General features: G+C 39.9%; 1 protein-coding gene across 1 annotated transcript in view; it reads left to right on the plus strand.

Moving 5' to 3' along the window:
* DOK6 (docking protein 6) overlaps nt 1-21,225 on the plus strand; it is a 364,564-nt gene that overhangs the window by 282,845 nt on the left and 60,494 nt on the right. The window contains exon 7 of the mRNA XM_019432554.2: nt 12,797-12,914. Coding sequence (XP_019288099.1) covers nt 12,797-12,914 — 118 coding nt within the window. The remainder of the gene's footprint in view (nt 1-12,796; nt 12,915-21,225) is intronic.

Genomic DNA, 21,225 nt, shown 5'->3' on the forward strand with positions numbered 1-21,225 from the left:
AGAAAACAAAAAAGTGATTTAATGTGCAATCCTATGTTATTCTTAGTGCATTTCTAATTTTTCTCAATGCTACAAACACATTTTTATCTCTTCATCTAGAATATGCTTTAAAGAACTTTCCTAATACCTAAGTGTAGCAAGTGAAAACCAGGCTTACACGGGACATTTGGTCTTTCACAGGGGTGAATTACACCACTTCATCCCTTGATGAACATTAAGGCTTGAACATTAGTAGGATTATTAATAGGATTGTGTGTTTAATTGAAGAAGCATTAATAAGACATTGGCTTCACTTAGTCTTGTAGAAAGTTTTGGGTTACATTTAAGCCATTGTAACCGTTATCTAATTAAGGTGACATTTTTCCAGTGGCTTAAATCACTGAGAAATTAGAACTACCAGATTTCAAATTATTTCCGAATCTGATGCTTGCAACCAAAATTAACAGTTGTGATGTCACTTGCTATTAGTTACCAGTTAGCAGTTAGCTACACTTAACAGTCGTAGTTCTTTACGTAGAGCTGTTCTGAACAGGCAAAATGCTCTTGAGTAAAGTCATTGAATGGTTTTGTCTTGAAGGAAATCCCAAGAGCTCTTTCACACCACCCTACTGTTGACTATCAGGGAAAGCACTCAGTATGTGTCCTGGGTTCACATCCCAATTCCACCCTTTACTGGCTATGCCATCTTGGGCATCCTGGGTTATTAACTTCCAAATGTTTCGTTTGCCTTTATCTGTAAAATGAGGACTAACAGTTCTACTGATTTGGCCGTTATGAGGTATCTGCATTAAAATCTGCAAAGTGCTGAGAACAGACCTGGCACACGGCAAGTACCACGAAAGCTTCATTATTATAACAGCGATCCATCTGTAGGAGTGATTTTGAATAATTATAAGACTTGCAATGTTTGTGAAGACACTAAATTGTTATTCCCAACTGTAGCTAAATAATATCTTTCAAATCCCTTCTGAGTATGTCTAACAATCTTGTGCCAAAAAATTTGCAAAACAAAATTGAATTCACATTTGCTCTTGATGCTGTGGTATGTGATAAACATGATAATGTCCCGCGCAGCTGAGAGGCAGATCCCCAGAGCGGAGCCACGCGATTGCTGTCAAGGGGTTAGAAACCAGCAGTCCACTTACTGAGATCTCAGGCTGTCTCCAGCTGGAGGGGTGCACCGTGGACCTTGGTGCTTGGAGATGGAAGGACAAGTGGGACAGGAGTTAAACTGCAGGCGCAGTACGGCTCCACCAAAGAAACTATTTCTAGAAATCACAAAATCAGAGACTCCATCACTTTGGCGCACACGTGCAAATGGAGCATTTGGTTTGATTTCAAAAACAATTGCACAGCTATGCTTTTCTCTGAAGGTTCACGCTAATAAGACTCTTCCATATCTAGTCCATTTTTCAAGGTGAACCCAGCTGGTGATTTTCAGAGGGCATGCTATCACAACTCAACTGCCCAGATTCCTCAAATTCTGGGACCATATGTAAAGATCGCCAGGTCTCCCGGGCATCATTTTTACTTTTTATTTTAAGAGACTGCCTCTACATGCACAAATCTCTTTTTTTTTAATGTTTGTTTGTTTGTTTACTCTGAGAGAGATAGAGACAGCGCTAGCAGGGGAGGAACAGAGAGAGAGGGAGAGAGAGAATCCCAAGCAGGCTCCGTGCTGTCAGCACAGAGCCCAATGCAAGGCTGGAACTCACAAACTGCGAGATCATGCCTGAGCCGAAATCAGGAGTCGGTCGTTTAACCTATGGCCACATGGGCGCCCCTGCATGCACACATCTCTTTGAAAAAAGAAGTTCCAACAACTCTGAAATAGTACTTAAGTACCCTCTAACTCTTTGCTTATTTAAATTAAATGAAAGCCTATGCTATAAACTAGGCAAAAGTGTAACCTAAGAGTTGGAAAGGTACCCCAAAGCCTCAGCTGTAAAAATGATGCACTTTATTTAGTATGCATCTAGCACAAAGTAAGAAGATGACACTCCTCATTGGCTTCTGGTTCTAAAAATGGCCCATGTGAGATTATTATTGAGCACATAGAAAATGTTTACAGATTTTTAATGTGATTTAAGAGATTTTACAAAATCAAGTTGCTAACCAGCTATATAAGCAATAAATGCCCCAAACATTGTTATTCAGGCTACTGATGCATTCATTTCCATCCTTTCAAAGAGAGATGATTTAACAGTGTTACTGTTTTATAGATAAATCAATTTGAATGAGAAATGATGTCTCAACAACCATTTCTTAACTGAAACAGAGGGAATTCAATATAATCATTTGGCATCACATGTATAAAACCTTGGTTTGCCCTTGTTTATTACCTTCTTGGTGGGGACACAAGAATAAACACATTTTGACCTATCTCCATAATCTAAGTTAGGCAGCATTTCTACTCTTGTTTAATCATATATCTAGAAGAATTTCCCAGCATTGTGAACAAAATAGTACATTTGCACTCTAGAATACTGGATAACAAGAATCATTAAATTAGTAAGGCTATTAAAAAATATTTTTATTAAGGGGCGCCTGGGTGACTCAGTTGGTGAAGTGTCTGACTTTGGCCCAGGTCATGAGCTCACGGTCTGTGGGTTAGAGCCCCATGTCTGGCTCTGTGCTGACAGCCCAGAGCCTGCAGCCTGCTTCAGTTTCTGTGTCTTCCTCTCTCTCTCTGCCTCTCCCTAGCTCATGTTCTGTCTCTCTGTCTCTCAAAAATAAACATTAAAAAAAATTTTTAGTATATTTTTATTTCCTTCGCTGAGAAAGGTAACGAAAGAGTTAATGATGGCTAACCCCCGATCCAAGAAGTTTTTAAGTAGAGTTTAGCCATCAAATACCCACTCACAGCCTTGTAAACTGGTTACTCTGCTCAGAATGTTGCTTGGACGTATCTGGAATACAAGAGAAGAGCAAGAAAGTTTTCTCTCAAGTGACCCAGAAGTTTGTGGGACCAAGTAATTTACACTGCCCAAGTAAGATTATCTCCTTACTTTTACTCCTTGAAATAGCACACATTTTCCATGCCTTTCCATGCCATCGAAATTTTTCTAGATAGATTGACGAGATGACACCATCACAAAATTTTGGTCACTGTTACTTTAAACACCTCTTGAGCTCATTCGTATGGTCATGACAGCGGACCCTGACTGATTTCTTAGATCACCAACTTATTGGGAGGCCCTGAGGTAAGCCGCCATGAAGAATGATTTCTGCACTACAAGAAGACACGCTTCCCCTTTTGCATTTAGATGTGGACCTTCCGCTTCTCGCTCTTCTGTCCAAGTGGGCATCAGAAAGTGGTCATACAAGGAGATAGCAATCCTCTGTATTTTCTTTACTTGTTAACCCCCAGTTTTATTTCAGAAGACAGTTTTGGTTTTTGGGGGTGCTTGGGATATTTGAGCCATGGTACTAATTTTGAACTAGAGCTATTTCTGAAGGATTCACCAGGATTCACATATCCAAGGCAATTATTAAACCTGGATTTTTAAGTAAATGGCACCTCTACAATTTGTTTCCATTTCTTGGAGATCATCCTTGTTCTTAGAACTGCCAGAGTTCTTGAAATGCTATTACTAAAAGCATTTATAGGTGCTCTCCCCCACATGTGCAACATTATCAGGGAAATTTTTCTTGTCTTTGTGATAGAAGCCATCCATCAGAAACCATATCACAAATGTGCCCTTGTGATTCAGCCTGGTGAGGCTGAAATCATCCAAAATGACAAGGCCTCAAATGCCCTGAAATAATTTAATTTTCATAGATCTGTTACACATGTGCGCACACACACACACGCACACACACACACAATATGAAAAGAAGTCCTTTTTTCCATTTGGTTTTTGTGTTCATAAGCTTTACATGTGTTATAAAATCCCATGGGTAAGGAGCAATTGAGAAGACATGAATAATTTTCTTTATTGAATTTTCCTGATATCTTACAAAAAATGAGTAAGTGAAAGGAAAGGGGCATTGTCATTAGTAACTTCTAGCCTTGCAACATTGCGTGTGATTTACAAGCCTATTTGTAGATGAACAGCCTTCCATAATAAGAATTACAGTGTATCCTTTAAAAAAGTGTTTGGAATATTCCTATTTCCAATAGTTTTTGCCACCTGGTCACCAGAAGAGCTCTGTGTTAAGGACAAATAGCATCAATATTATTAAAATACCAGCAAGACAGCAACCCTATTCCAAGGCCCCAGACGCCACCGGCAGGGCTGGCCAAGTGCGCTGCTGTCCAAAGCTATCAGCCCTGCCATCCTAAGCTCTGGTGGATAGAAAAAAAAAGAATAATAGAGTCTTACATAAAACTTCTTGCTTAGGAAACAAAGGGTTTTCCTTCTCTGTTATTTGTCATTTTACATGCTCTTGTCACTAGAAACATAAGGAATAGAAGCACGTTAAACTCACAGACTTAACAAACTAAACAACCTGACTGTTCCAAGACAGTAAACCCTTTGAACAATAATCATTTAAAAACAAATTCTCCTGTTTCCTTTTGTACTGTCAGATGAAAAGACATTTCTGCTGGAGCAGGATTGTGTTGCACTACCCAGGGTACGCTACCCATTGGGTTACACTACCCATTGTGTACACTACCTATGTACAAGACCCAGGGTGGCTCGGGGGTCTTTGATGGAGATTTTGCGATGCTGTCATCTTCCCAAGGGCGAAGGCATCTCAGGGAAAGGCAAAGTGCGGAGCCCGGGAGAGATAACGAAGCTGGCTTCATAGAAAACTAATTCCAATAGCGACGAGGAATTAAGGAATCTGCCCTCTTAGAGTTACGGTTTGTCACAAAACTTAGCCAAGTGTTGACTCCCTCCAGCCCCTGAAATGGTTATTTTTTGTCCTAAATAGTTGCATGAATAGGGAAATACTATTGCATTCCATCAATTCCAAGATGCACATGTCTTTTTTCACATTTCAACATCTCTCCGGTCAAATATGAGTCAGAGTTTGGTAGACCTATGCTTTCACAGTGCTACCTAAAACAGTGTTTTGTCTTTCAGCTGATGGCGTGTTAGAGCGTGCGAAATACTGTAGTACTCGTTTCAAGCAGTGTTGCAAAGACACCCATTGTTATTCCCAGCTGTCGCCAAATAATATATCCTTCAATTCAAGCACATCTATCTTTCAAGACCATAAGTACCATGGGCTTATTTATAATTTGCGAAGGAATGACAAAGCCTGGGCTCTATCCTAGACAGTTTGGTTCCCCTTCTAGTGAAGGCATTCTTCTTATCACAGTTTACAGGAATCTCTACCTGCTGTGAAAAATAAATAACTCGTTTTCCTACGTGGAAAAATTTGAAGAATTTGGAAGCATAATACTCTGATGAGTAGAACACAGAACAATTTTAACACTTTTTGCAATTTCTTTTCTAGGTATATTCATTGAAGTTTAAGGAATTATAGGAAAAGTTTGAAAGTGCGATTTGGGATCACAAGTGATGTGTAATATCTAATATATAGGAAGATGGGCTAATAAATTCATTCTTCAAAGTTCTACTCATGATTCCATTGCTCAGTATTGTCAGTTATTAATCATAAGACAAGAGCCTTCATTATTACTGACAGCGGCTGATTCCCTGCTGGGAAATACCATTTGCATATATGTGAAATTTTCTTTTACTGATTGATCACAGACACTGATTATAATGAACCAACACAAGCCCAATTAGAGCAAATTATTATGGTTGATAACTAAAGTGGACCTGTGATCCTAATTAATCCATTTACTTACTATTGTTCCAGTGCTCAGAACACTACATGGAAACACTAAAATGCAGTCTCTAAACACACAGACACAGAAAAATACTCATTTGTGCATAAAGGCACAAATGAGATAGAAGTGGTAAGGGGTCAATGTGTAATTTTTCTAGCAAGTGGTGCTGTAACAATTATAATAGTATAAATTTTATTTATACCGTGTTTTTTCCTTAAAATTTGTTGTAGATGCTCTAGATGCCAGTTCAGAAAATGCATCTTGTATATATATATATAGTTTTTTATATTTAATCAACTTGATTAGAGTTGATAATGTGTGAGGAAAATGGCTGACAGAAAAGAGTACAATTTTCATGTTAAAAAAACAATTTTGGACTGCTAGAATCAAAGAATAATGAGACTATAAGGATGATTCTCTCTCTCTCTCTCTCTCTCTCTCTCTCTCTCTCTCTCTCTTAACTCAGATAGCCTTATTTCTTCATGGGCATACAATCTGCTCATGCCAGTTATGAGAATGAGCTCCTTAAAGAAGAGCAATAGATTTCAAAGGTCAATCGAGATGATTCCGAGTATAAACACATAATTATGGAATGTACACAGACAACACAAAGAATCTGAGTGTCTTTTCTTTGGATAAAATGGCAAGAAAAAAATGCCGGCCAGTATTGGGCCAATCAGAATCCACCAGACGGATGTAAGAATTGTGTGGGGAGATACGTAAGCTTACTCGCAAGGAGTGTGAGCATAATTGTCAATTTCTGGGAGTATCCAGTGAATTATTATTTATTCAATGGATATATTCGCTGAAGCAGAGCATCACAGTGGCTATCCAGGTAGACGTTAGAGAAAGAAAGAGCCGTGTGACCTCGTATAAGGTATTTACCTTTGCTGTGTCTTAGTTACCTTTTCATGAAAGAGGGAAGGAAGGAGCAAGAATAATATCTACTCAGACTGTTAGGATACCAGCTGGTCTGCAGTAAAAGCCCAGGTGTTAGCTAAGTCATGAGATGGGTGGCAAAAGAAAAACGCTGAGCTTTATTTTTAAGTGGGTAAAATTTTATAACCCCTGTTAAAAGTTCATCCCAGCTTTCATTATGTGCAGACATTGGAAATTGTTTATATAAACTTTAATACATTCTCTAGATAATTTAGATATTACAAAATCAAGACAGTGAACATTTTATTTACACGTGAAATGTCATCTTTCAATATGTAGACATCACGTTTCTTATATTCAGAGAGTAGCTCCCTAAATGCGTCTACTTACAAATAAGAGATTCATAGATAATTGATAGATAAGTAAAGAATATATATATTCTTAAAGACATTACTGGTTACAGATAAGAATGGTGTTCAAAGTGTTTATGTATATGTTTGTAATCATTTCTGATGTTATTCTAAAGCTCGGCTTTTTTACATTCTATGAAAGTACTTTGATCAATACATGGCCTAAAACATATAATGATGACATACATTTTGGTTCAAGTTTAAACCAAAATAACCAGAATAACATTCTGCAAAGTCCAATTCTAAATGACATCTAGCAACTTCCATTAAATAACTAAATGACATCGTGTTTGTTAGTCTTGTACCAACTCAGCAAGGTATCTTCTAATTCCTTTTCATTTATCTTGAATAAAATGGAAGATTAAGTGTGAGTTGTCCCCTATTGAAAATTAAGTCAAGTCTGTGAAAAACCAATTGCCCGTAAACCTTCAAACTTCAGAGGACTGTTTGAGTAAATCCAAACAGTGCTGAGCTTGGCTGGCTAGAGCTCTCTGGGGTTTCTTTTTCTCTACAGTTTTCAAGTTTCATGAGCTCTTTTCCAAGAACAAATAAACTAAATGTTCCCGACTGGGACTGCACTTGGGTTCACCATTTCCTTATTAAGCAGCATGACGTGTTTTGGTGACCTCTGACATGGATCTCGCGTGTTACCTTTTCATGTCCCCTGACCTCTCAGAGCTTTGGAGTGCTTCTTCTCTACAGTGTCGTTCCCTACCCAGTTCCTCTGGTCTCAGCCATACCAGGGAACATGTCGACATAGCCACTCAGGAGACCCATAATCATTTAAAAACAATGTCTTTTCCCGGCTTATGTTACGCATGTGTGCAAACCCACACGCACACACGCAGCCCACACCCTGCTACCAGCGTTGCTCCCCTGGGTCTCGCCTGTGTCCTGCCTCTCGCACCTGCCCATACTGAACATCTGTGCCACATATTCCTATTTCTTGAATTTTGTACTTCGATTAAGCTCTTAGACTTTTGTCTAAGAACCCGACGGTCTTCACTGTTACTCGTTTGATAGCTCATTTTGGACACCTTTCCACGTCTTGACCACGTATCGCATAGATGCGTCTGTTGTAAGCCACCTCTCCCATGTAGTAGAGGCAAGAGTGAGCCAGGAGTTTCTACCAAGCCCTTCAGATGGGGCAAACGTTGTGTTCTTCCCTCTAAAAGCATCACATTATGAAATATTAACAACGACACTTGAGGTAGATTATATTAACTTCAGTTCGCAGAGAAGGAAAACTTGAATCTTAAAAAAAAAAATGTTTTAAGCGTGTCGCCTGAGGTCAAATGACAAGGCAGAGATGGAGTCCGTGGGTGAGAACAGGTGTGCTGACAGCCAAGCATGTGTGCCTAACAACTCCGGGATTGAGCGGCTGTGGTTGTAATGCCCTCCCCTCAACGTTGGAGAGAGGCACACTCGTCCCTGCCTCTGGGCCATGCGGTTGACCTGGTTGGTGCAATTCTCCTCACATCTGCTCCCTGAGGAGAAAGGATCCCGTCATTTATTTCACAGTGATTTGTGTCTGCCAAGATTTAGGGGCCAAGGGCAGGCTGCCCCAAAATGTGCCACTCTGGCATATTGATGATTTTGAATTAAAGCTACTTAAAATCAACCTGTGCAAGAAGGACACTCAGACCCTCCTCTGTCCCACTGAAAGCAGGAAGTAAATCTCCTGTGTGAAAGGCGCCCTCCCTGCTCCAGGAAAGAATGGCACCTTCTTGTCACCAGAGATGGGAAATTGGGAGCTGAGAAGGCCGCATAAACACCCCCTTGTTACTTTTTACTCATTTACTGCCTTAGCCCAAATTTGGTTTAGAATTCCTTATTTTTTTTAATTTTTATTTATTTATTTATTGAGAGAGACAGAGAGAGAGCAAGCCGGGAGGGTCAGAGAGAGAAGGAAAGAGAAATCTCAAACAGGATCCACACTATCAGTGCAGAGCCCGATGCGGGGCTTGAACTCACCATGCGGGTCACTCATCATGACCTGAGCTGAAACCAAGAGTCTTATGCTTAACTGGCTGAGCCACCCAGGCACCTCCAGAAGTCCTTACTAATTGAAGCTTCCTAAGTTAACGTCTCTTTGTCCCGTCAGTTCCTCACAGATTTACTGTGTCTTTGTCTAAAAAGTATAAAATGTACCTGCCTTGATCATTTCATTGTGTCTCAGTTTCATTATTGGGCCTCCGTGCACACGTAATAAAACTTTGGGGTTTTTTATCTGCAAATCTGTCTCAGGTAAATTTAACTCTTAGTCCAGCTAGAAGACCTCGAAAGGTAGGGAAGGCATCTTTTCTTCTCTTCAACATCATGGTCTTTGAAGTCTCAGAGACATCATTCACTGCCTATGTCACCATGAAAAAATTATATTATCCCTCTGAGTCTCATTTTCCTTGACTGTAAAGTTCAGATGGCGTGATTATTGACAATTTATGTGGATATTAAACAACATCTGAAATCAGTTTGCACGTTGCCAGGCACATAGGGAATGACTCATAAATGTTAACCTATAAATGCTACCTTTTTCCTCCCACAATTGTTGAGATTTATACCTCGAGTGCTAATAAGGCTTTAAATTTTCTAGTCAATTATTGGGCAGATGCAGACCAAAAGTAAAGTTGGTTAGCAGGTTTTTTTTAATAGACAGATGAATTTATGTAGGGGGACACAAATTAGCATTAATGTTTATCACAGGGGAGGCAGAATCTCAAAATAGCAAAGGGAGATTGCAAAAGGCAATCAGGTAACCTGGATAATTATTTTGGCAAAAGCAGGAAAAGGTGCTGTGGCCAGTACCGGAATCCCAAAGTTTCCAGGACCTACCTGCTTCTTTTTGGCAGGGTGGGTGCTTTGAAACTATAGAGCTGTATTCTTATATATTGTAACATGTTGGAGAGGAAGCTCATTTTCCCCCAGAGATCAACATCAAAGTCCAAAAAGCAGTGGACTAAGAAATCAAGAGAACTGTTTCCTATTAGAGGTTCTATAGTTGGGATTTTACCGTGAGCAAATCCCTGAGTTTTGGGGGTTGTGATTTTTCCATCTGTAAAACGAGAACAGCTGCATCCTCTAAGAAGGGTTCAAACATTTACGTTTACGTGACCCGCCCACATGGTAAGCTTGGGCTTTGTCCAAACGTGGCAGTTCAGAGTAGTCAGACTTCCAGAGTAACTCAGGACAGGTGGAGGGAAGAGGACAGGTAGAGGCCATCTAAGGCATAGCCAAAACAGACATAATGTCATGTCTACGTTGCCTTATTCATCAAATCGGTCACTGGTCCGCCGAGATTTAAGAGGAGGGAGCGCATCACCCTGTATCTGAATGCAGCCGTCTTCAATCCTCCACACAAATAATGCATATTGAATACCACCTGTGATACGATTCCATTGAAAGACATTGCCCAGAATGGCTTGATAGTTCATGAGTGTACTCAATACCTGGTTTTGAAGAACAACTGAGGAATGGATTCTCTGATGTGTAGAAGATTAAAAATCTGAGGTAGGATGGACAAGATAGGTACCTTTGGCAGAGATCGGGAGAACATAGACATTCAGGTTTTCAAACACAGATTTTTCACTTTTCTGAATTAGATATTGAAGTAGAATAAAAAGAAACTAAAGAAACAAGTGAAGAAATAGAAGGTTAAAGGTTACCTGTGATTTGAAAACCGTGAAGACCAAGAAGTAGAGAAATGAGGTGAAGAAACAATTGGTGATTCAGATGAGAATTTTATGGAGGAAATTCTCAACTTATTTGTTTCCAGGAGAAAAATATGTTTACTGTGTTTCCATGGTGCTTAAGACTGACCATTTAGGAAGAAATATGTTTCCCAGAATTAAAAAATAGAAGGAAAAGTAATTTGGGGAAGGTGAATTGACCACGGATGGTGTATTGTATACTAATAAACAAATCACAATATATTAGAACAATAAAGTGTAGACAGAAGTGTGATTAATATGAGATTGGCTTTATGGATTAATTGATGTTTATTAATGGGCATTGCCCACACTAACTAAAGATGTTATGTGTTGGAATTCACTTTATACCTCACATGAGAAATTGGCTTTAAAGGTGAAAGCCCTTTTGTCCCAGTGCTAATTTCATAAAATGAGCTTTGCCTCTATTCCTTTCAGGAGTGGATGTTTAGTATGTATCCTGATACTTGTTAACGGGCATAGCCCCACACACAGAGATTCTCCAAATGTTAGGTCTGGGGAAAATCCAGAAGTGTGTGTGGTTAGCAAACACCCCAAAGATTCTAGAAAGCACCACCCTATCATAACCCAGAAACCTGGCTTCTCCCCCACTCCCTCCACCTACCAACCATAGGTTGTTGGTGTGGTTAGCACATCTGTTTTCACGATAGGAAGGAAAATTTCGAACTACCCCACAATTTGAAAAATCTATAAATTGGTTACAATGTTGCTACTGAAAGCCATCTTTAAAAAAAATAACCTTTAACAGGGCCAGACTTTCAAGTTCACTGAGTAGGGCGCTTTGGTGGCAAGTCATAGGGTTTGTAGAAATGCCTCACTGCTGAAATGTGGAATCACATCAAAACGTTCACGCCCTTGGGCTTCATCTTCCATTAAAATGGAGAAACCTCTCAGCTTTATATGGCTTTAAAGAGCCTGTTACAGCCTATCAGGTCCTTTCCTGATCACATCTTCAGTGGAGGGTGGGAACGTGGATACAAAGTATGGGAAGGGCCAGAGGCAGGGCCGTGCGGTGGGAAAAGGCACCCGCATGGAGCAAACAGGTCTCTAAGCTCAGTGATCTTCGCAGCTCCCCTTCTGCCAAGAGTCAGGTATTCAATCAGGAGGAAATGCGAGGTTTTATTGATTAGAGGATTTCCCGTTGCCCATCAGAAAGTGAACATTTGCTCAGATTGCGTCAGGGAAATGTGCACTAAGAACAAATAAAACCATTTCTGGAGGTTTTTAAAAACCTAGAGTGAATCAATCAAAGTGAATTTATTTCTTGAAAATGCAATGTAAAGTTTCAGTCTCTTGGAACGAATCCTATGCTTGAGCACCTGAGTGACGTTGTGTTGATCTCTGGGGCTACCCTTAAAATTTATGTTTCAAGTGAGAACATAATTGCCACATTTTTATCACAGAACCTCTCAGGGAAAACACGTTTTTAATATGTAAAAGATCCTATCGCAGGAGCGCAAAAAAACGTCCATTGGAGAAAAGATCCCTTGGGCAAAGGCGGGAGGAGGTGTCTGGAAAAACTGTAAACGGAAATGGGTGAAAAGGATTAATGGTATCCTGTGTTTGGTGCCATTTGGGAGTATGTGTTTGTGAAAGCGCTTGCCCCCGCCCCCAAGCTGAGCTATTTTATAGTTCAGTAAATTGCAGAAAGCTGATAGTAATCCACATAATTCTTGTTCAATAAATGCACACAAACTTGTCTGGTGGTGGGTACACCTGGTTATTTCTGGCTGTTTCCCTGCGCTCCTGGTTAACTGTATGCCCTTTGAATTCTCCCTAGAATCGGTTGTACCATCTATTTGTTCCTTCTAAATCAATGAATGAGATCCAATTGTCTATAAGTGTTCACTTCATATATGTTTGGAGTCATTCATTTACCTTTTTTAAAAAAAGCTAACCTTAAACAGCAAATCAGACAGGTATCTATAACAGATTTGGTCACATAATGCCCACATTTAACCCTCAGCTTCTGAAAGGGCAGATTTCAGTCTAATATTTTGCATCAAGCCTGACACATTTCCTTTTTCTTTTAGCTTCAGACAAGCTTGACTGAGCCAATGACGTTATCCAAATCGATATCTCTTCCTCGTAGCGCCTACTGGCATCACATCACCCGTCAGAACAGTGTTGGAGAAATCTACAGTTTGCAAGGCAAGTAACTTGAAAATAATCAAGCGGCACCTCCATTAGCTTCCTACAGGTGGGCCAGGAGGCATGCAAATTGCCTTGCTTCCTTTCCCTCCATTTTTCATTTATCAGCTGTCACTGGCCACAGTGGGGGCTCTGAGATTTATAGTGGCGTTTCTAAAGCTATCATTGCACAGTCTCATGGTAGAAATTATTCCAAAAAGTCGCTGAGGGCTGAGGACTGTATTTGGCACCTGACTAGAACATTATACATAAAAACTGGAACTTGACTGGAACATTATACAAAACATTATCAGAAGCTTAAAGTAACTGATCCTAGGGTCTGTTTCATGCTGTTTTATAAAGGATTTTTTCCTTAGCATCCTTTTTTAATAGGATTGAATATCAGTTCAGGGAGCTGATTTCAGGCTCTGTAATAAAACACTACACAAACCGATTCTCAAAAGTCTTCAAGTGTAGCCAGAGCCTTGGCCCAGAAATAATTCTGGAGGGCGCAAGGCGGGAGATGAGTGTGAATACTTTGCTTCTGTACTTTTCCTAATGATTAATGGTTAATTAACTAAAATGGGAATGGTTTACCAGATGAATCAGATTCATAGACAGCAGGTATTTGATCGACTGCAGCACAAACCTCAGATTTGGCATTCTTTTTTTTTTCCTATTCTTTCCCTGTTGTCTTAAAATGAATAGTCTTATCCTTCAGATAAAATATTCAGCTATAAGCAATTGACTTACAGCTCACCAAGACTGAAGGAAGTGGGAACTTAGAAAAATAAGGCTAACAAAACACAGCTAAAAAACAACTCATCCAACAAAGAGTTTTTGAGCACAATGGGTTTGAAAGTAATAGGCACCCAGTAAATCCCTGGTGAAGAAATGACCGGTATGACCTTCAGCATAGTTGGACATTCAGACTGTTTTTCCATTCATACTTTAACTTTTGCTCATATCGATAACACGAAGTCTTTCAACAACAACAGCAAAATGTTTTGGCGATGCGGAAACTGAAATGGTGTATTTTTAAAGCAATATCTGCTTGCCAGCATTTCAAACCTAGACTAATGGAATTTGGTCAGTGGGAATTAATGATGAAAGATTCGTTCTGCAAGGAAAAGCTGTCAGAACAATTTTAGTCATTTGTTGATGGTACTTGCATTTTATATTTTATCTTTTTTTTAAAATTTTTTTTTAATGTTTATTTATTTTTGAGACAGAGAGAGACAGAGCATGAATGGGGGAGGGGCAGAGAGAGGGAGACACAGAATCAGAAGCAGGCTCCAGGCTCTGAGCCATCAGCCCAGAGCCTGACGCGGGGCTCGAACTCACGAACCGTGAGATCGTGACCTGAGCTGAAGTCAGACGCTCAACTGACTGAGCCACCCAGGCGCCCCTGCATTTTATATTTTAAATGAACCCTCTTATGGAGAGTTATTATCTTTTTGTGTTATTTCTTTGTATGAGAAAACCTTTAACAGGATAAGGAGTAGAGGGTCGAGGAGATTCTTGAATGTCTTGTGGATCACTAAGAGGAGACCACATCTTGCTTTTTTGCTTCTGCTCAAATGCTAAGTCGTGATCTTGGGAGATTAATCTTGCTTGCTCCTATGATTAGAAATAATTAGAAAATATGCTTTTAGTGTAAGGTTATTTTTATTTAAACCTAAACAGATAGGTGTAATTATTGTGAAAAAACAAAATTCAACCGAGTAAATTTTACAAATCATGTTGGCTTTATTCAGTTATTCATGAATGAAAAGCATGCCAGATAGCAGATAGGAAGGAGGTCTGAGGAGCTATATGTAATGAAAGACTTTTATAGGCAGACAGAGCGGGACAAGGAAATTATACTGGACGAGAATGAACTGGGTGTAGCAAAGTCATCTCCTTAAGGGGACCACAGAGGTCTATAAGATAGAATCCCTCACTAGCATTGACCACATCGTTCCCCATTGACTGGTTTAAGAGTCTGTTTCTGGGAGAGCAGAAACTCGAATTATGTGTTAAGTCTTGGGTAGGCATCATGAGGTTTAGCCTAAGTGACTCCATATCGACTCTACTGTCTTGTTTTTAACAATATTGATGTTTAATAAAATAATAAAAATATTTTTGTAAAATAATAACTTTATTTTGTAAAATAAAAACTACATGTATTTTTGTATTTTTCATGCAAAAATACAAATGGCCACATTTCTAAGCAAAAAGAAACTGAGATGTTACTACAAACAAGTTGGAAAAAGGTTGGAGCCAGTGTCGTGATACCTTTGGGTTTTGACAAGAGTTTGGTCTATAAATCCAGCATATGAAAGATTGTTGCTTGCATGGTAGTGTGTGGGGAATTTTTCTCCAAAGGAAGAGCTGACATTTAGACTGATACACAATATCAGAAATAATTTCATATGCATCCAACAAAACAACGCCAGAATGCATTTAAATTTCTCAAAACGCTGCTGAAGACTTGCCAACGGACAGTGTTGACTTACAATATAACAGAGTCAGTAACTGATTAGAACACTCTAGGATCTATCTCACTGATCTTAATTTCCAGCAAGGTAAGGACTTAAATGCTTTATCAATTATGATGAACAGTTTGCTTGTATGGTCTCAATACCACATTCTTCCTTGGTTGTTTGTCGTTTTTGTGTAACAAAGAAATATGTGTCGACTAAGGTGATTACCACAAGTCCAATAAATACAGAATGTATTTGATGTAAATTACATTTCACTATATTGCGGATTTACTTTTGTATTGTATGCTTCTTAGAGCAATACATTTTATATTTTACATACGCCTTATTTTATAGTTATATCATATACAGAGAGATATAAACATCTAGATGGATAGCTAGATCCTAGGTGAGTAGATAATATCTAAATAGATACAGAGGTAAATTGTTAGAGATGCTTTGACAAAGCTGATATATTTTATTCTCCTTTTGTTCTGTTGAGGCAGTCAAGTTAAGCAAAGGACAAGAGTCTTTTGACCATAGCTTTTTATTGGTGTGGAATCTACACAGGCTTCGTGCTCATGGATTCAGGGCAGGATAAAACTACCGAAACAAGAAAGAAAAATAGAAAAGTGAACCTTAGCACCCCTTCATACACATCTACATTTTTTTTTCAATAAACCACATTTGAAAGTGTAGTTATTTTGTGTCTCACTTCCTTGGTGGTGCTCCATGAAGGGCATCACTTCTTTACAAAGGGGAAAATACAGTCTGATCTTCCAGAGTCAAGGGAAAAATCTGACGATGGTGGGTGTTACATTGTCAAATAACCTGCAGGTAGCAATGAGAAATAAAAATGTACCGTTAGAATTTTTCATCATATTTCCTACATTCTAACTGTGAAGCTGAGATCAATATGAATTAAATTCAGCAGGCTTTCATTCAGAAGGCAAAGGGGGAAAAGCTTTATATCTCTAAACCTTAGTAGATTGGGATTCATTAATAAGCACTGCATGTTCTAGAACTGAAAAAATATTCATGGTGTGCAAACAAATCTATTCTGTTAAGACGTACCTATAACTTCGATGGCCGGTCACCCTCAAAACTTCACTTGCTCTATTTTATTGGCTTCATTTCTGTCACCTGTTCTATAACTATAGTAGTGAAAGACACTGAAAAAGACCAACGTGTCAATACTGGCATCCTGCATTCACTTTAATATTTGGGAAAAAAGAGTAACTTACTTTAACAAGTACAAGTTAGCTAAGGACGAGGCACTACTATGCAAAATCTCTACGCCTAAATGGCTGGTAAGAGGTTGGGTCACATCACGTCTTCTTGCAGAGGGTGTGAGTAAAGACTTTTCCTGTTCTTGATTTTTTCCAGATAATCAGGATGATTAGTTTGTATTAGAAAGTAAGTTTCTGTTTGTATTTCTCTGACTTACGCGTTAATGAAAAATTTTTGTGCCACGATGCATTCTAGGAATGCTGTCTCTAGACTTAGGCAGACCATACACTTCCAGGGAAGGAAACATGATTTTGAACTCTTGACTCAAAAGTAAATGCTTAAGGGGTGCCTGGGTGACGCAGTCACTTAAATATGCAAGTCTTGACTTCAGCTTAGGTCATAAGCTAACAGTTTGTGGGATTGTCTCCCTCTCTCTCTGCCCCTCCCCTGCTCCTCCCCCCCACTCAAAATAAACTTTAAAAAAGTCAATGCTTAAAAAAATACCATTTGTTTCATATTGCTAGACTTAAGATTTTTGCTCTAAGGCCATTAGCAGATGTATTAAGAGCACGAGGAACACTAAAAAAAAAAATTAAAAAAGGATGAGGGGCACCTGGGTGGCACAGTTGGTTGAGCGTCCGACTTCGGCTCAGGTCATGATCTCGCAGTTTGTGAGTTCAAGACCCGCATCGGGCTCTGTGCTGACAGCTCAGAGCCTGGAGCCTGCTTGGGATTCTGTGTCTCCCTCTCTCTGCCCCTTTCCCGCTCATGTCGTGTCTCTCTCTGTCTCTCAAAAAATGAATAAAGGTTAAAAAAAATTTTTTTTAAAGATGAGGGGGGGTTAGGGAGGAAAAAGGAAAAAGAAAGAAACAAAACCCTACCAGGAGGTCACGGTTCTTTTTTCCTTGGAAAGGCCATCACCTTGACTTGTAGTCACCATTCGCATATCTATAGGACGGACCGTGTAGCCAGGTCTTTAAATCGGGATTTGTGGAGATGCCTAAGCATTTATTGAAAATGACAGATCAATCTGGTAGAAACCACTGATGGTACCAGGCTCACCGCAGGCACGCACTGAGTCTTTGTTGAATGCAAAAACAATGAATGTAGAAATGCATTGGAGAGGATACACGGAGGGGACAGCACGGCTCCCACATGCCCTCTCTGAGGAAATTCCTCAATGGTTCTGCAGAAGGAACCGTCATGTCTGGTGCGCCACGCCAGCCCATCCTGGGCCCCCTCTTCCCCTTGCGCACGCTTAGGTCTCCGTGGGCTTGACCGCTTCCTGCTTTAGGACGGCCCTGAGTCCACAGACACTTGCTAACACTGGTCTTCGTCTGGTGAGCACAGGATGGGCTGTGAGAGGCTAGTGGCTCTGTCCCCATAACCTGGCAGCTGGGTTTCTGTGTCCCTCCACCTGCTGCTTTCCATCTGGAGAAGTTTTTCCACCAGCCACGCTGATGGGAAGCGCGGTCAAGAACGTGGGCTGAAAACGGTCCCCGGGGAGTGGGCTTCGGGACCGTGTGCCAACCTTAACCCTCCCCTGATCCATTTCATCACTTATTTGGACACAAAACCCTATGGGGATATACTGTGACTCGTTTTGGAGCAGCTCGAACACCCTCACTGTTTGCATCAAGGATGATGGGGGTGCCGTTTGCAAAAGCGGTAACTTTGGGAGCTGTGCTTTCATTAACACTGATTAATATTCGCTGTCGGCTCTGAATCGTCCACCTCCCTCTGCCCTCTCTACGTCTGTAATTAAGCTGCAGACTGCCCACGTCAGCACAGTGGCGCACCTGATTACACAGAAGGCATGTTACTCTCGCCGAAAGGCCATGGGCGGCTTCAATTTCTCGGAAGGACAGGCTGCAAACAGGCAATTAGAATTAGAGATAACCTTCACAAAACAGTAAATAGAATTCTGACATAGATTAGGAAGGTAAATCGAAGGATTTACTCACTCTTCACTCGACTATGACCCGCTGTCTTTCCTGCCCATTCAGTTTCAAGTTCACGTTGTTTATAAATCGTTTCCACGGAGACCTTCTGTTCAAATTTTCATCATATGAGGTTTTCCGAATTGCAGAGTTAATAAAAGCCTTGTATAGCAAGTTAAGAAAGAAAAAAAAGGAAAGAGAAAAGAAAATTGCACCGATGGTACGAAGGAGCCTGCATATGTTCTGTGCTCCATGTGTACACTGGCAGGTGTGGCAGTCATGGCGACTGGTAGCAGCCAAGTGCATCGCACATCCCGCATGGGGCCCAAGTCCACTGGTGGAGATGTAGCAGCAACCCCAAAACGTGAGCCATTTTCCAGAATCAACCCTTTCTGGTAAATCTTTTTTATGAACATTTAGTGAATACCTTTATCTCAGAAGAGTAAGTCAAAGACAGCCAATGCCTCCCTAGACATCAGTTTGGGTTTTTTTGTTTTGTTTTATTTTTTTAATAAATGTTTATTTATTTATTTTGAGAGAAAGAGAGAGAGAGAGCACACAAGACGGGGAGGGACAGAGAGAGAGGAGAGAGAGAATCCCAAGCAGGCTCCACACTGTCAGCACAGAGGGGGCTCGATCCCATGAACCATGAGATTGTGACCTGAGCCAAAATCCAGAGTCAGGCACTTAAGTGACTGAACCACCCAGATGCTTCTAGATACCAGTTTTTAAAGATAAATGGAGTGACTGCTTCCCAAAATAGACACCGTAAAAATGCTCAAAGTGTTCTCACTGTGAAATGTTCCTCAAATGCTAGAGCCACAATCACTCCCTCTTCTGTGCCCCCAGACACTTATAGATGACCCTAATATACCAATGTATTTGTTTATAAACCCTCTTCCTCCGTTCATTTGTGAGGTAGAAACTTCAAATGATTTTTATCCCTATGGCTCAGCCAAATTTAGAGCTCATTGTGAAGAAGTGCTGTCTGTAGGTTAAAATACTGAGTTTTGGAGTTAAATAAACCTGACTTTGAATATTAGCTTTACCACTGCTGAGTTGTATGACTTTGGGCAATTTAGTTAATCTTTCTAAGCTTCTTTTTCTTCATGTCTAAAATGAGGATAATGGTTTCTATCATGGCACTTAAATGAGATAATCCACATTAGGTATAAACATTCAATAATTATTAACCATTGTCTGTATATTGAAGTAAATTAAATTTCCATTAAGAAGTTTCTCTGATGAAAGGAAGTATGCTATCCTACTCCAATTTATTCTAGTATTTACTTTAAAATATTATTGCAGTTTTTCTGCTATGCATGAGGAATTTTGTTTTGTTCTAAAGACCTTCTAAAAGTCTAGCTTTAAGAAATGCTTTATAGCTCTTATAGTTCTAGAAAAACCAAATCTCTCAACCTAACCCTAAATTTTTAATGCGAGATACAAATAAAATGTCGGGCATAAGTCTTTACTTATTTTTTTTCTTCCCATCAGTGAGTTTAAACAAGACATCTCCCCTCAAACAGATGCCCCCCTTCTCCCAAGCCTCACATGGCTCAGTCCAGGTAACCCAAGGGAAATTAGAACCTGTGTTTCAGGCCAAGGCATTGCAAATTCCTGGAAGGAATTCAGCTCAGTGCACAGGAAGTGCCCCTGCTCCTCCCCATTCACCCCAGTCCCCCTCAAGATCTACTCTTGCTGATTAGCCTACCCTGACTGCTGAGAAGCCTTTCTGAGAAACGTCTTCCCCCACTAAGGTAGACCAGGCTGCCTAAGCCAGTTATGCCTCAATTTATTCTCTCCTGGGATGTACTCTACTGGGTGGAATAAAGGTGAAAGGTAAGATTTAGGCTGTTAATTAAGTTCTCCTGGCATAGCACAACACTGAATCTAAAGAGGGCGCCCAGGGTAAAGTATAACAAGCCAGCCATTTAATCATTGTTTACCAGAAACGTAAAAGTAGTAGATAAAGATAGATAAAGATAAAAGACTCAAGAGTTACCAGATGTTATACTGGATTAGTGTAATCTGCCAGTGGCTTTACTAAAATAAATTGCTTCTCTCTCTTTAATTCAAACCTGAAATTGAAATTGGAATTAAACCTGAAACCTGGTCTCTATACTTGATTTTTCTCCCTCAAGCTTCACCCCCCCACCTAATTTTTAAAATATAGGAGGCAACATATTAAGGTCAATATTAATCAGACTATTAAAGAAAAATATATATTCCATTTTATTCAGGAGGAAATAAACATAGTACATAATACTAATTCAGGGAAAGGTTAATACAACCATGACTGAAGCCCAGCTGTCTTTGTCATGTATATGTGTGCGTGTGCACATGTGTGTACACACATACACAGATATGCGTGCGCGCACACACACACACACACACACAACCGTATGTGCTCAGTACTGTCTCACCATATGTTGCCTTTCTGAAAACTGTACCTATTAAGCTACACATCACAAATTATGAAATACATAGGAGAACATATAGGGGGAAAATGTTCAAATATATTTTTCTCCAAGACCTCTGTTTTCTGTTGTATTTTTTAACCACATCTCTATCTCTGGCCCTTCAACTAAATGCACCCTATCCCTCGTTATAGGCTTAATAATCGTATTTTGTCCATTTTCCCCTCTATTGTTCTTGATCTTCCAAAGAAAGACTACAGTATTCTGAGATTTGATAATG

This window comes from Panthera pardus, unplaced genomic scaffold (genome assembly GCF_024362965.1).
Source record: "Panthera pardus isolate Hobbes unplaced genomic scaffold, ASM2436296v1 HiC_scaffold_15, whole genome shotgun sequence".
Lineage (NCBI taxonomy): Eukaryota > Metazoa > Chordata > Mammalia > Carnivora > Felidae > Panthera > Panthera pardus.